This window comes from Nerophis ophidion, linkage group LG29 (assembly GCF_033978795.1).
Source record: "Nerophis ophidion isolate RoL-2023_Sa linkage group LG29, RoL_Noph_v1.0, whole genome shotgun sequence".
In the NCBI taxonomy this organism is placed as follows: Eukaryota; Metazoa; Chordata; class Actinopteri; order Syngnathiformes; family Syngnathidae; genus Nerophis; species Nerophis ophidion.
The window spans coordinates 22,921,382-22,933,881 of NC_084639.1; the positions used below are offsets into that span (position 1 = coordinate 22,921,382).

The window sequence follows — 12,500 nt, forward strand, 5'->3', positions numbered from 1 at the left end:
GTCAAATCAAACTTTCTTCACGGCTGCGAGTTTGGACTCTCACATCCGATACCCTTTGTAACTTTTAAACTGTGGAAATGTATTTCTGTCGTCCATGTCCACAGAGTGGGAAACAATTACAAACAACGCAAAACTTTTTCCCACATTCCAAAAACGGCTGTTGGATTTCTTTGGACACTCCCTTTGAAAATGTTTTGAAGAACTCAAAAGGCTGGAACATTGGTTTGCCAAACATTGATGGTGGCACACAAAGAGAGAAAAACTGGAGGGGGGATCTTAAAGCATTTTTCTACTGAGCAGTACCGTTTGCGACTTAGCTGTAAATCAGAATGCACAAGTTACTTGTAAAATATCAGAATAATCACATAGCTTTTGGCTTACAGTATACATCTCATGGTCCAATAACCAGTCAACTGTACCGTACAAAAAACACATAAAAAGCGTTAAGTGTAGGTTCAATGTTTACCAAAATTATAGGAATATATTTATGCAATTTTAGCAGCCATTACGTCTGTTGCCAATGAAAGCACTGCAACAATTGTGTACTGAACTGAATGAGATTGCTCCGTTTGTTGGAAACGGGGCCTGACTCGCCTTTACCACAATCGGATGTCTGCATAAGCTAGAGCAGGGATCGTCAACCCAAAATGTTGAAAGAGCTATATTGGACCAAAAATACAGAAATAAAAATCCGTCTGGAGCCGCAAAAATTAAAAGTGTTATATAAGTGTTATAATGAAGGCAACACATGATGTAAGTGTCTATTATAGCTATATTAGCCTTCTATCAAAATGACTTCCATCCAACCATCCATTTTCTACCGCTTGTCCCTAAAAGTCTTATATAAGTGTTTTAATCAAGGCAACACATGATGTAATTATCTATATTGGCCTACTATCAAAATGACTTTAAAAGTCTTATTTAAGTCTTATAATGAAGGCAAAAATGATGTATATTATAGCTATATTAGCCTACTATCAAAATTACTTTTAAAGTCTTATATAAGTGTTACAATGAAGACAACACATGGTGTAAGTGTGTATATTAGCTGTGTTAGCCTACTATCAAAGTTATTTTAAAAGGCTTATATAAGTGTTACAATGAAGTGTCTATATTAGCCTACCACCAAAGGCTGACTTCTTCGTTGACAGAAATGTTTTATTAAATATTTTATTCTACAAATTTTTGCAACATTGTAAATCATTAGTAAAATGGAGGATTCTAACAGAGTGAGATAACTTCTGGAAATTACTGGCTCAGAATTGTCAAAGGTATAGATGTGTGTCCAAGTAAAAGGAAACAGCAAGCTGTCTTCTTCTAATTTACTTATTACATTTTTTGCAAGATCGTTAATGTTTGTTGTCGTCTGGAACAACACGGCATACAAACAACTATCAGAAATGCAGCCAATAGTACGTACAGATAATGTGTCGTGAGACATGCAAATATAAATTAAATACACAAAGGACATATAATTAAAGTAAATTAATTGAGCTCAAATATACCTACAAACGAGGCACAATGATGCATTATGTACATACAGCTAGCTTATATAGCATGTAAGCATTGATTAGCTTGCAGTCATGGATTGACCAAATATGCCTGCAAATCAATAACATCAACAAAGCTCACTATTGTGCATTCACACACAGCATAAAACGTTTGGTGGACAAAATGAGACAAAGGAGGAGTGGCATAAAACACTTCTTTCTGTGGCAGCGTCGTAGAAAGATGTACATGGCAACACACTAAAATGAGTTCAAGGTTCGCTGAAATTAGTAGGACAAAACGGTGCTTGCCAAATACTCATCAGCCACTTGTTTAATATAAACAGTGGGATTTCTAACAATAAGGAAGGTGTGTTTAATGTTTGTCCTCCTACAGAAAATATATTTTATATATTATATATGATCTTTTTCCATTTTCACACATCTCTGAAAGAGGTCCAGGGAGCCACTAGGGTGGCGCTAAAGAGCCGCATGCGGCTCTAGAGTCTCGGGTATCTGACCCCCGAGCTCAAGCCTTGCCTCCCGGCCGTCCATGGCGGTAATGATGTCCATGGCGGTAATATCTGTTGCAGTCCAGCTCGTACAGTGTAGAAGGCAGCTAAATAGATTGAGAGGCATCCAGTTCTTCCAGCCCCCCAATCTAGGTCATTAGGTCTGCAGTGTAATTTAAGGAGCGCCACATCTGCTCACAGTAGGCCAAAGCGAGCGCTATGGCTCTGGCATTAGAGCGTTGTTTAATCCCCTTCCTCCTCTGCTCCCTCCCAGCGTGACAGCTGATCGTGCATGTTGTCGTAGCGAAGGACCGAGTGCCTACGTAAGGCAGGACAGTTACAACTGCTGTTGTTCCAGCACGTTAGAAAAATAATTTAGCATCTTAACTGAACAGATCGATAGAGGTTAACGTCGCCACATGGGAAGATAGATGCTGATAGACGCTGATTGTCCGGGCTTAACACGCTGGTCTGGTTGCCATCCCATGCCTTGGCAGTGAGGAGGTCAATGGACCACATGCTTATGACTGAATGGACGCTTATTGACCCACAGACAGATGACCTAAATGAGTGGAGAGAAAGGATTAAGCATTTTATTATCCTTTCCCTTTATCCTGATTTCCTGTGGGAGGGCCTTGTTTGGACGTGGGGGTGGGGCTTTCTCTGTGATTGCGAGAACCTCAGGGGATTTTATTATTGGTTCGTGGACCACTCCGGCGGCTGGTCCGAGGCCCTTATTGACTTTCTCCACATGACTAGCCTTGTGTACTTGTTTGATTATGTAAGTGAACTCATTTAAGACAGCACTTCCTCTTTTGCTTGTTTCAATAGAATGTAGCACATTTGTTTTGCATGTTTGCACCGACGTCGATAGTTCATTGATTAGCCACAAGTCGCTATCAGCAGTGAGAATCCCTAGAATGCCACATTGCTCAGCTTAGTTGGTTCCAGTTGTCTCCCATCCAAAGGCAAAACCCAGTAACTCAATGTTGGTCAAAACTGAGCTGATAATAATTTTGGAGTTCCTAGGTGATATGCTTTACATTAGTGTATGCGATATTGTAATTTGTTCCGTAAGTAAGCTGTTACGCGCATGGCAGGACCTAGCAACTACCACATAACCGCGTAGATACAACAGAAAAACCTAGTATCTCAAGGGACCATCTGGAGCTTCTTTGTCAGTCGACTTATTGTCTTTAATGAGACATTTGCACGAATGGGGGCCGATGGTCAACCTGATTATGTGATATTATGGCACGAGGGGATATTTGGAAGATTGGCCCAGGACGTTGCAAGCACCTTCATTAAATGTATTGTTCTTGATTCTTCCCCTTGCATACTCTTTTGGGCAGATAACTATGGAGGTCAAAATAAAAACTGGACGCTGTACACGGCTCTTGCCCAATGTGCAAACGCAGAATGGGGCCCACCCGAGATTGTAATAAAATATCTGGAGAAAGGGCACACGTTCATGAGAGCAGATTCAATCCATGGCTCAATCGGCAAGAAAATGAAAGCTCAAGAAAACATCTATACGTTTGATGACTTTGTAAATCTTTGTAAGACAGCATAGATTGGTTTTCCTTTGATTTCTCAAAATCAGCTAGAAGTGAGTTACTAGGTTTTGCCTTTGGACGGGAGTTGTATGAACAGTATCAAAAGTAACATTCGTCATAGGAGAGATATTGTTAGTCCTCTTTAGTTTTTTTGTTGTAATCTGATGCAAAGTGGAAAAGTGTGCTGTGGTCTGACGAGTCGACATTTCAAATTGTTTTTGGAAACTGACAAAAGAGGAAAAGAACCATCCGGATTGATTTAGGCACAAAGTTCTGTGATGGTATAGGGGTGTATTAGTGCCCCAGGCATGGGTAACTTACACATTTGTGAAGCCACCATTAATGCTGAAAGGTCCATACAGGTTTTGGAGCATCACATGTTTCAATCCAAGCAACGCTTTTATGGACGCCCCTGTTTATTTCAGCAAGATGATGCCAAACTACATGTTACAACAGCGTGACTTCATAGTAAAAGAGTGCCAGGACTAGACTGGCCTGCCTGTAGTCCAGACCTGTCTCCCATTGAAAATGTGTGGCACAATATGAAGCCTAAAATACCACAACAGAGACTCAGACTGTTGAACAGCTTAAGCTGTATATAATCAACAATGGGAAAAATTTCCACCAGAAAAGCTTCAAAAATGTGTCTCTTCAGTTCCCAAATGCTTACTGAGTGTTGTTAAAAGGAAAGCCCATGTAACGCAGTGGTAAAAATGCCCCTGTGACAACTTGTTTGCAATGTGTTGCTGCCATTAAATTCTAAGGTAATGATTATTTAAACAATAAATATATTGTCTTTGCAGTCCATTCAATTGAATATAAGTTGAAAAAGATTTGCAAATCATTGTATTCTGTTTTTATTTACGAATTGCACAATGTGCCAACTTCGCTGGTTTTGGGTTTTGAATTTTCCTTTTAGCCGGGATAATTCCTTCCAAAACAAGTTTCGGGCCACATATGTTCAATAATTGTTATTGGACCTGATTCCTTAACACTCAAAACAAAGACATTCCTCACACTGACACACAAACGCGTCAGGTCGGGAATAATAACGTTGCGGTCCTCTGGAGGCAGTCCGAGTGAAGTCGACCATACAACGAACAGAGTAGCCCAAGGATGGGGCTGGGGAATGACCGGCCCCTCTGATCGACCAATTTGGTGCGGAGCAGCCAGCCGGATAATTAAACACGATGGCAATCACATCCCACCTCCAATCCACCGCACTTTCGGTATCTCTCTAAATATCCCCTAGTTCCAAAGCCAACTCCTGCTAAGCACATTATTATTGCTTCAGCTCCATCTGATGAATATTTAGAAGTCATTCAGTCAAATCTTGTGATTATCCTCAGATTTGGCCCCGGTGGCTCAGCAAATTCGCTTTCATTTCCAAAACTCTTGAAGTAAACGGCAAGGCAGATGAGCAACTTCAGTGGAGTTTTAACAGACTCGTTTACTTGCAAATTAACTTCCTGACTTGTGTTATTTTTTTGGTCCGAGTGAGACCTGACATTGTCATGGGTAGGAATTAAGGTTGCAACAGTGAAAGTAACCCAGGTATGGCCCATACCTCATTTTTGGGCCACAGTTTAAATTATGTGATTTTTTTTTTGGGGGGGGGGGGTGTCTAAAGATTTATTTTCCTCTCAAGGTTCTTTATTTTGCATGTCAGCAAAAACTGCTTTTTGCACTGAACAAAATATCAGTGGTTTTCTGAACTGCACTTTACTAAGACTTTTTTCAGGCCAACAATTATTAAACAACACTTTCATATGGTAAATGAAATGCAGCCAATATTACATACATATACTGTGTCCTCAGACATGCAAATACAAATTAAATACACAGAGGACATCATTAAATGAGCTCAAATATCCCTACAGACGAGGCATAATGATGCAATATGTACATACAGCTAGCTTAAATCATATTTGCCAACCCTCCCGAAGTTTCCGGGAGACTCACGAATTTTAGTGCCTCTCCCGAAAATCTCCGTGTGACAACCATTCTCCCGAATTTCTCCCAATTTCTAGCCGGACCTAAGTGAGGACAGCCTGTAGTCACTTCCGCTTTTCCTCCATATTAACAGCATGCCGGCTCACTCACGTTATAACATCTACGGCTTTTGGAGAGTGCACAACTGCACACACAACAAGGAGGAGACTATTATATATATCTCCGTTATCCATAAGTTTATCTATAACCCATAAAGTAGACAAGCACGGAACTACTTCTTAGCGTATGTTTATTCCAGCCGGCACGTTAATACACTGACACACAACATCCGGAATCCCATCCCGCATTGCTTCAAAACTACGGCAAGTAGTAATGTCCAAAAAAAGATAGTGACAGAGAATAGAACGAGGATGGACAATTCAACCCTAAACTCACTCCTTTCCTGCAAATTAAGTTTCACAGATGCTGCCCATACTTATGCTCCTTCTAAGGCTTTGCTACTGGCTGCAAAGCATTGCACTTTCAAACACAACAATGAGTAGCGAGGAGTGTTATGTTTGTGTATATGTGTAAATAAATGAACACTAAAATTCAAGTATTTATTATATATATATATATATATATATATATATATATATATACATACAAATACTTGAATTTCAATGAACACTAAAATTCAAGTATTTATTTTATATATATATATATATATATATATATATATATATATATATACTTGAATTTCAGTGAATTCTAGCTATAAATATACTCCTCCCCCCTTAACCCTCCCACCACCCCAAAATCTCCTGAATTCGGAGGTCTCAAGGTAGTTAAGTATGGCCTAAATAGCATGTTAGCATGGATTAGCTTGCAGTCATGCACTGACCAAATATGCTTGATAAGCACTCCACAAAAGTCAATAACATCAACAAAGTTCACCTTTGTGCATTCACGCTCAGCATTAAACGTTTGGTGGACAAAATGAGACGCAGGAAGAATGGCATAAAATATGTCTTTCTGTTGCAGCGTCAGAGAAAGTCTCACATCTAAACAAACTACGGTGAGTTCAAGGACCGCCAAAACTAGTAGGACAAAACGGCACTCGCCAAATCCTCTCATCAATGAAGCATGTTTATTATAAACAGTGGGATTTTTAACAATTAGGAAGGCTTGTGTCATGTTTGTACTCCTCCAGGAACCATATTAAAACGAAAATAATTTTTTTCCCCCATCTTTTTCTATTTTTATACATTTTTTAAAAAGCTCCAGGGAGCCAATAGGGTGGCGCTAAAGAGACACCCCCCCCCCCCCCCCCCCTGTACTTGATGGAGCCCGCATACCACAGTTTGAGAATCCCTGACCAAGAGTATTAGAATTGAAGTGTGACGGTGAATGTGAAACTATCAACGGTATCACAAGTAAATCCTTAACCCATTTAATGTTGTTAAATTTCAATCTCAAAACTTTTTAGGGCTAATTTTTAAACTTTGTGTCTCTCTGGGATTTATTCTGTAACTGAGTTTTGGGGGCAAAAATCCCCCAACTGTAAATACATAAATGTATCTTCACAGCTTGTTTACTCTGGATATTCAACACGGTACAAGCGTATAAATAGTTACTCTGGAGAGGTTTAGAAATTGGTCCGATGTAATCGGGGCGACCCACTTGCACGCGCCACACTTAACTGGTGGGTGGGGGCGGGAGGGACACACAGATGTAATATTGATGGTCTGCCATCGCCAGATGTGGAGCGGCTTCCCTGCTGGGTATCATCTATAAGTCGGATAAATAAAACATCGGGTTGTGAAATATTCATGCGTGCAGACCTCGTGAAGCACTTTAGCCTGTTTGATTACATTTGGCCCCGCGTGACTCTCATGCACCGTGCGTCATTAGATTTAGGAAAAAATACCACTTGTTCTAGTTTAAATTGAGTATTTTTGATCTGTTCGAGATTTCCAAACTGGTGTTGGCAATTTGCAGCGCTCCTCATTATACAATGAGAGGTAGTAACGTGTTGCCTTTAATGAGGCAACATTCCCCCTGTGTATGCTGAGCGTGTGCAGTTCATAAAAGAAGCGTTTGTGTAGTTAGCAATTCGTAGTATACTGTTGTATATTTGCATATATAGTAAGCATTTAGGGTTTGTGTGTATATTTGCCATCATATTTGCACAATTATTTCTAATACCTATATTTGCCTGTTTGTTCTCACAATAGCAACACAATACAAACAAAATAAATCCATAATTCATCCAAGAGAGAAAATTATTTAAGGAGGAACGTATTTGCATTGATTAATGTTCTTAATTAATCATTATCAAGCACACTGACATTTTCAATTGAATCAAATGAGTGTCATGTGATCTAATGATACAGGACAGGAGAAGAGTTTCTTGTATCTTTTTTCCCAAGAAGCAAACAAAAATGGAGTTTATTATTTTATGAAACAAAAGTAACGCATTTTCCGGACCATAAGGCACACTTAAAATCTTTTTTTTTTTCTCAGTTGATGGCAGTCACACATAAGAGATATGTGTAGACTGCACTATGATAGCAGCCACACATAAGAGATACATGTAGACTGCAATATGACTCAAGTAAACAACAGCAACATTTTAAATGTTCCATTGAAAATATAGAGCATTACACACGGCCCTCAAAAATGTATCAAAAGGTTTTAGTACGACTTTGGTAAGTTATGAAGCCTCACCGCTTGATTTATTGTACTGTGCTTTAACATTCGAGTATTTTTATGGTGTGTGTATAAGGTAAAACATATTATCTGGCCTTCTGTTTCGCAATATTTGCAAAAGCAACTTTTCTCACCTTCTGGTACCTGTTGATATATGTATTTGGGATCTGCATAAATCCTGAAAATTTGCACACATCTGCCTTTGTAGTCCGTGGTGACACGGTTGTCGATAACCGTTTTCTTTTTCATCTATTTTCTTGTTATGGGACATTCATCCTCCGCTGTTGCCATTTTTAATATAAAGTAGACTAAAGTTCCTACTGTATATCTGTCAGTAAACTAGCCATCCATCCATTTTCTATCGCTTGTCCCTTTCAGGGTTGCGGAGGTGCTGGAGCTTATCCCAGCTGTATTCAGGCGGATAGCGGGGTACACCCTGGACAAGTTGCGACCTCATCACAGGGCAAACACAGATAGACAGGCAACATTCACACTCACATACTCGCCATGAAAGCGCTAAAACACACCTGTACAGTGAGTGTACATTATTCACCCAAGGAACTTTAGTTATTAGAGAGTTCCGGTCGGATGGTTTTTCACGGGACACATTTCCAGTGTTAATGTTTCCAAATGAGGAGATGGCTGCTCCGTTATTGATTGAAGTAAAATTAGAGATGTACGATAATATCGGGCTGCCGATATTATCGGCCGATAAATGCTTTAAAATGTAATATCAGAAATTATCGGTATCGGTTCCAAAGTTATCGGTATTGGTTTCAAAAAGTAAAAATTGTGTCTTTGAAAACGTCGCTGTGTACGTGGACGTAGGGGGAAGTACAGAGTGCCAATAAACCTTGAAGGCACAGCTGGCCCAGTCACATAATATCTACGTCTTTTTTTCACACACGAGCGAATGCATCACATACTTGGTCAACAGCCATACAGGTCACACTGAGGGTGGCCGTATAAACAACTTTAACACTGTTACAAATATGTGCCACACTATGAAGCTACACCATACAAGAATGACAAACACATTTCGGGAGAACGTCTGCACCGTAACACAACATAAACACAACAGAAGCCCCGGCAGCATTAACTCTTCCGGGACGCTACAATATACCCCCCAATTCCCCATTACCTCAACACCGCCCCCCAACCTCCTCATGCTCTCTCAGGGAGAGCATGTCACAAATTCCAAGCTGCTGTTTTGAGGCATGTTATAAAGAAATAATGCATTTTGTGATTTCAATAATAAATCTGGCAATGCCATGTTGGCATTTTTTTTCCATAACTTGAGTTGATTTATTTTGGAAAACCTTGTTAAATTGTTTAATGCACCAAGCGGGGCATCACAACAAAATTAAGCATAATAATGTGTTAATTCCACGACTATATATATCTGTATCGGTTGATATCGGAATCGGTAATTAAGAGTTGGACAATATCGGACTATCGGATATCGGCTAAAAAGCCATTATTGGACATCTTTAAGTAAAATCTGAATGTCATTAAAACAGTTAGCTCCATCTTTTGACACTTCCACAGAATGCTACTTGAAGATGGTCTGTAAAACACAATCTCTGCAGCACTTTGACCAAAGAACCACCATCACATGTTATTTACACCACAAGAAAATGTTTTACATATAGAAAAAAAATCACAATATCACTCCTTTAATACGCCTTATAATCCGGTGCGCATTACAGTGGGGCAAAAAAGTATTTAGTCAGCCACCGATTGTGCAAGTTCTCCCACTTAAAATGATGACAGAGGTCCGTAATTTTCATCATAGGTACACTTCAACTGTGAGAGACAGAATGTGAAAAAAAAATCCAGCAATTCACATTGTAGGAATTTCAAATAATTTATTTGTAAATTATGGTGGAAAGTAAGTATTTGGTCAACCATTCAAAGCTCTCACTGTTTGAAGGTTTTGGCTCAAAATCTCATGATACATGGCCCCATTCATTCTTTCCTTAACACGGATCAATCGTCCTGTCCCCTTAGCAGAAAAACAACCCCAAAGAATGATGTTTCCACCCCCATGCTTCACAGTAGGTTTGGTGTTCTTGGGATGCAGCTCGGTATTCTTCTTCCTCCAAACACGACGAGTTGAGTTTATTCCAAAAAGTTCTATTTTGGTTTCCTCCGACCACATGACATTCTCCCAATCCTCTGCTGTATCATCCATGTATCCTCCATGTATCCATTTTGGTATAAACTCAACTCGTCGTGTTTGGAGGAAGAAGAATTCTGAGTTGCATCCCAAGAACACCATACCTACTGTGAAGCATGGGGGTGGAAACATCATACTTTGGGGCTGTTTTTCTGCTAAAGGGACAGGACGATTGATCCGTGTTAAGGAAAGAATGAATGGGGCTATGTATCGTGAGATTTTGAGCCAAAACCTCCTTTCATCAGTGAGAGCTGTGAATGGTTGACCAAATACTTATTTTCCACCATGATTTACAAATTAATTTTTTAAAATTCCTACAATGTGAATTCCTGGATTTTTTTTCACATTCAGTCTCTCACAGTTGAAGTGTACCTATGATGAACATTACAGACCTCTGACATCATTTTAAGTGGGAGAACTTGCATAATCGCTGGCAGACTTAATACTTTTTTTTGCCCCACTGTATATATGAAAATAGACCTGGCTAGACCCGCTCATGGGCAGTGCGCCCTATAGTCTGGTAAATACCTTTAGCAGTGAATTGTTTAAAAATAAATCATGAACAAAAACCTTAGGTTTCCATGGCAACCCTAGATCACCTGCTTTGTGTGTAGCAGTGTAGCGACTTGGACACGTCCCTTGTTGTATGTGCTACTACTTGAACTTTTGTCAAATTTATGTCTATCGTTCATCGCTATTCACACCATGGGTGTGTGCCAGTGTCAGTTTTGCCCCCCCATGCTGACCGTGTGTGTTATGTGTGTATGTCCAGCTTCCCGCAGACTTCAGCAGACTTCACCTGGCTGACGGCTTGCACCCACAGGTGACCCACGTTTCCTCCAGCCACTCAGGATGTAGTATCACCAGCGACTCCGGAAGCAGCAGCCTGTCAGATATTTACCAGGTGAGGCACGGGACGCCACATCCCCCCTCAACCGTTGTCATGTGACATTTCCAAGGCCTCTTTTTTTAGCTGGGTTGGGAAGGTGAGTATATTAAATGTGATGTCGGCATCACGGGTGCGGCAGCTAAATATCACCCTTGCATCAGGAGGAGAATATCAGAATAGAAGGTAGCAGAATCACCCCGAGGAGTAAATAAAACCGCTTAAAAGAGCACATCTTGTGACGGCGGACAATGCGCCTACACCACAACTAATCCTCTTATAACGCCCACGCCACCACTTACTGTGTGTCTATTTCGGAGTTCATCGCTCATAACGCACCCTGTATGTGTGTTAATAGTTTGTTGGGTGACCGTGTGTGTGTGTGAGCCCAGAGTTGTGTGTTTGTGTCCTGTCTTGACGGGTTGGACGTGCTTTCCTGGGACCCCCGTGTGCGGCCGCGATCTTAAAGCCATCTGGCAGCCGCTGTGGAGCGCCTGTCTGAAAGTCAACAACCGCACACATACACACACACACACACACATTCTTGTATTTGAGACCTCCGGAAAATGCCTACCTCTTTAGGATCACCTTTTCTGGATATACAGTGGGGCAAAAAAGTATTTAGTCAGCCACCGATTGTGCGAGTTCTCCCACTTAAAATGATGACAGAGGTCTGTAATTTTCATCATAGGTACACTATAACTGTGAGAGACAGGAATTCGCATTGTAGGAATTTTAAAGAATTTATTTGTAAATTATGGTGGAAAATAAGTATTTGGTCAACCATTCAAAGCTCTCACTGATGGAAGGAGGTTTTGGCACAAAATCTCACGATACATGGCCCCATTCATTCTTTGCTTAACACGTATCAATCGTCCTGTCCCCTTGGCAGAAAAACAGCCCCAAAGCATGATGTTTCCACCCCCATGCTTCAAAGTAGGTATGGTTTTCTTGGGATGCAACTCAGTATTCTTCTTCCTCCAAACACAACGAGTTGAGTTTATACCAAAAAGTTCTATTTTGGTTTCATCTGACCACATGACATTCTCCCAATTCTCTGCTGTATCATCCATGTATCCATTGTGGTATAAACTCAACTCGTCGTGTTTGGAGGAAGAAGAATACTGAGTTGCATCCCAAGAACACCATACCTACTGTGAAGCATGGGGGTGGAAACATCATGCTTTGGGGCTGTTTTTCTGCTAAGGGTACAGGACGATTGATCCGTGTTAAGGA

The 12,500-nt window shown here is 40.5% G+C and overlaps 1 protein-coding gene across 7 annotated transcripts in view; it reads left to right on the top strand.

Moving 5' to 3' along the window:
* The window catches only part of rapgef2b (Rap guanine nucleotide exchange factor 2b), a 286,117-nt gene that overhangs the window by 203,020 nt on the left and 70,597 nt on the right, over positions 1–12,500 (top strand). For 6 of the 7 annotated variants that reach the window (XR_009805002.1, XR_009805003.1, XR_009805006.1 and 3 more), the window contains one exon: positions 11,151–11,282. The exons of the other annotated variant lie outside the window; for it this stretch is intronic. Coding sequence is in view for 1 of the 6 variants with exons in the window: in XM_061891993.1 (XP_061747977.1) it covers positions 11,151–11,282 (132 nt within the window). In the remaining 5 variants the exon portion in view is untranslated. The remainder of the gene's footprint in view (positions 1–11,150; positions 11,283–12,500) is intronic. 7 annotated transcript variants of the gene reach the window in all.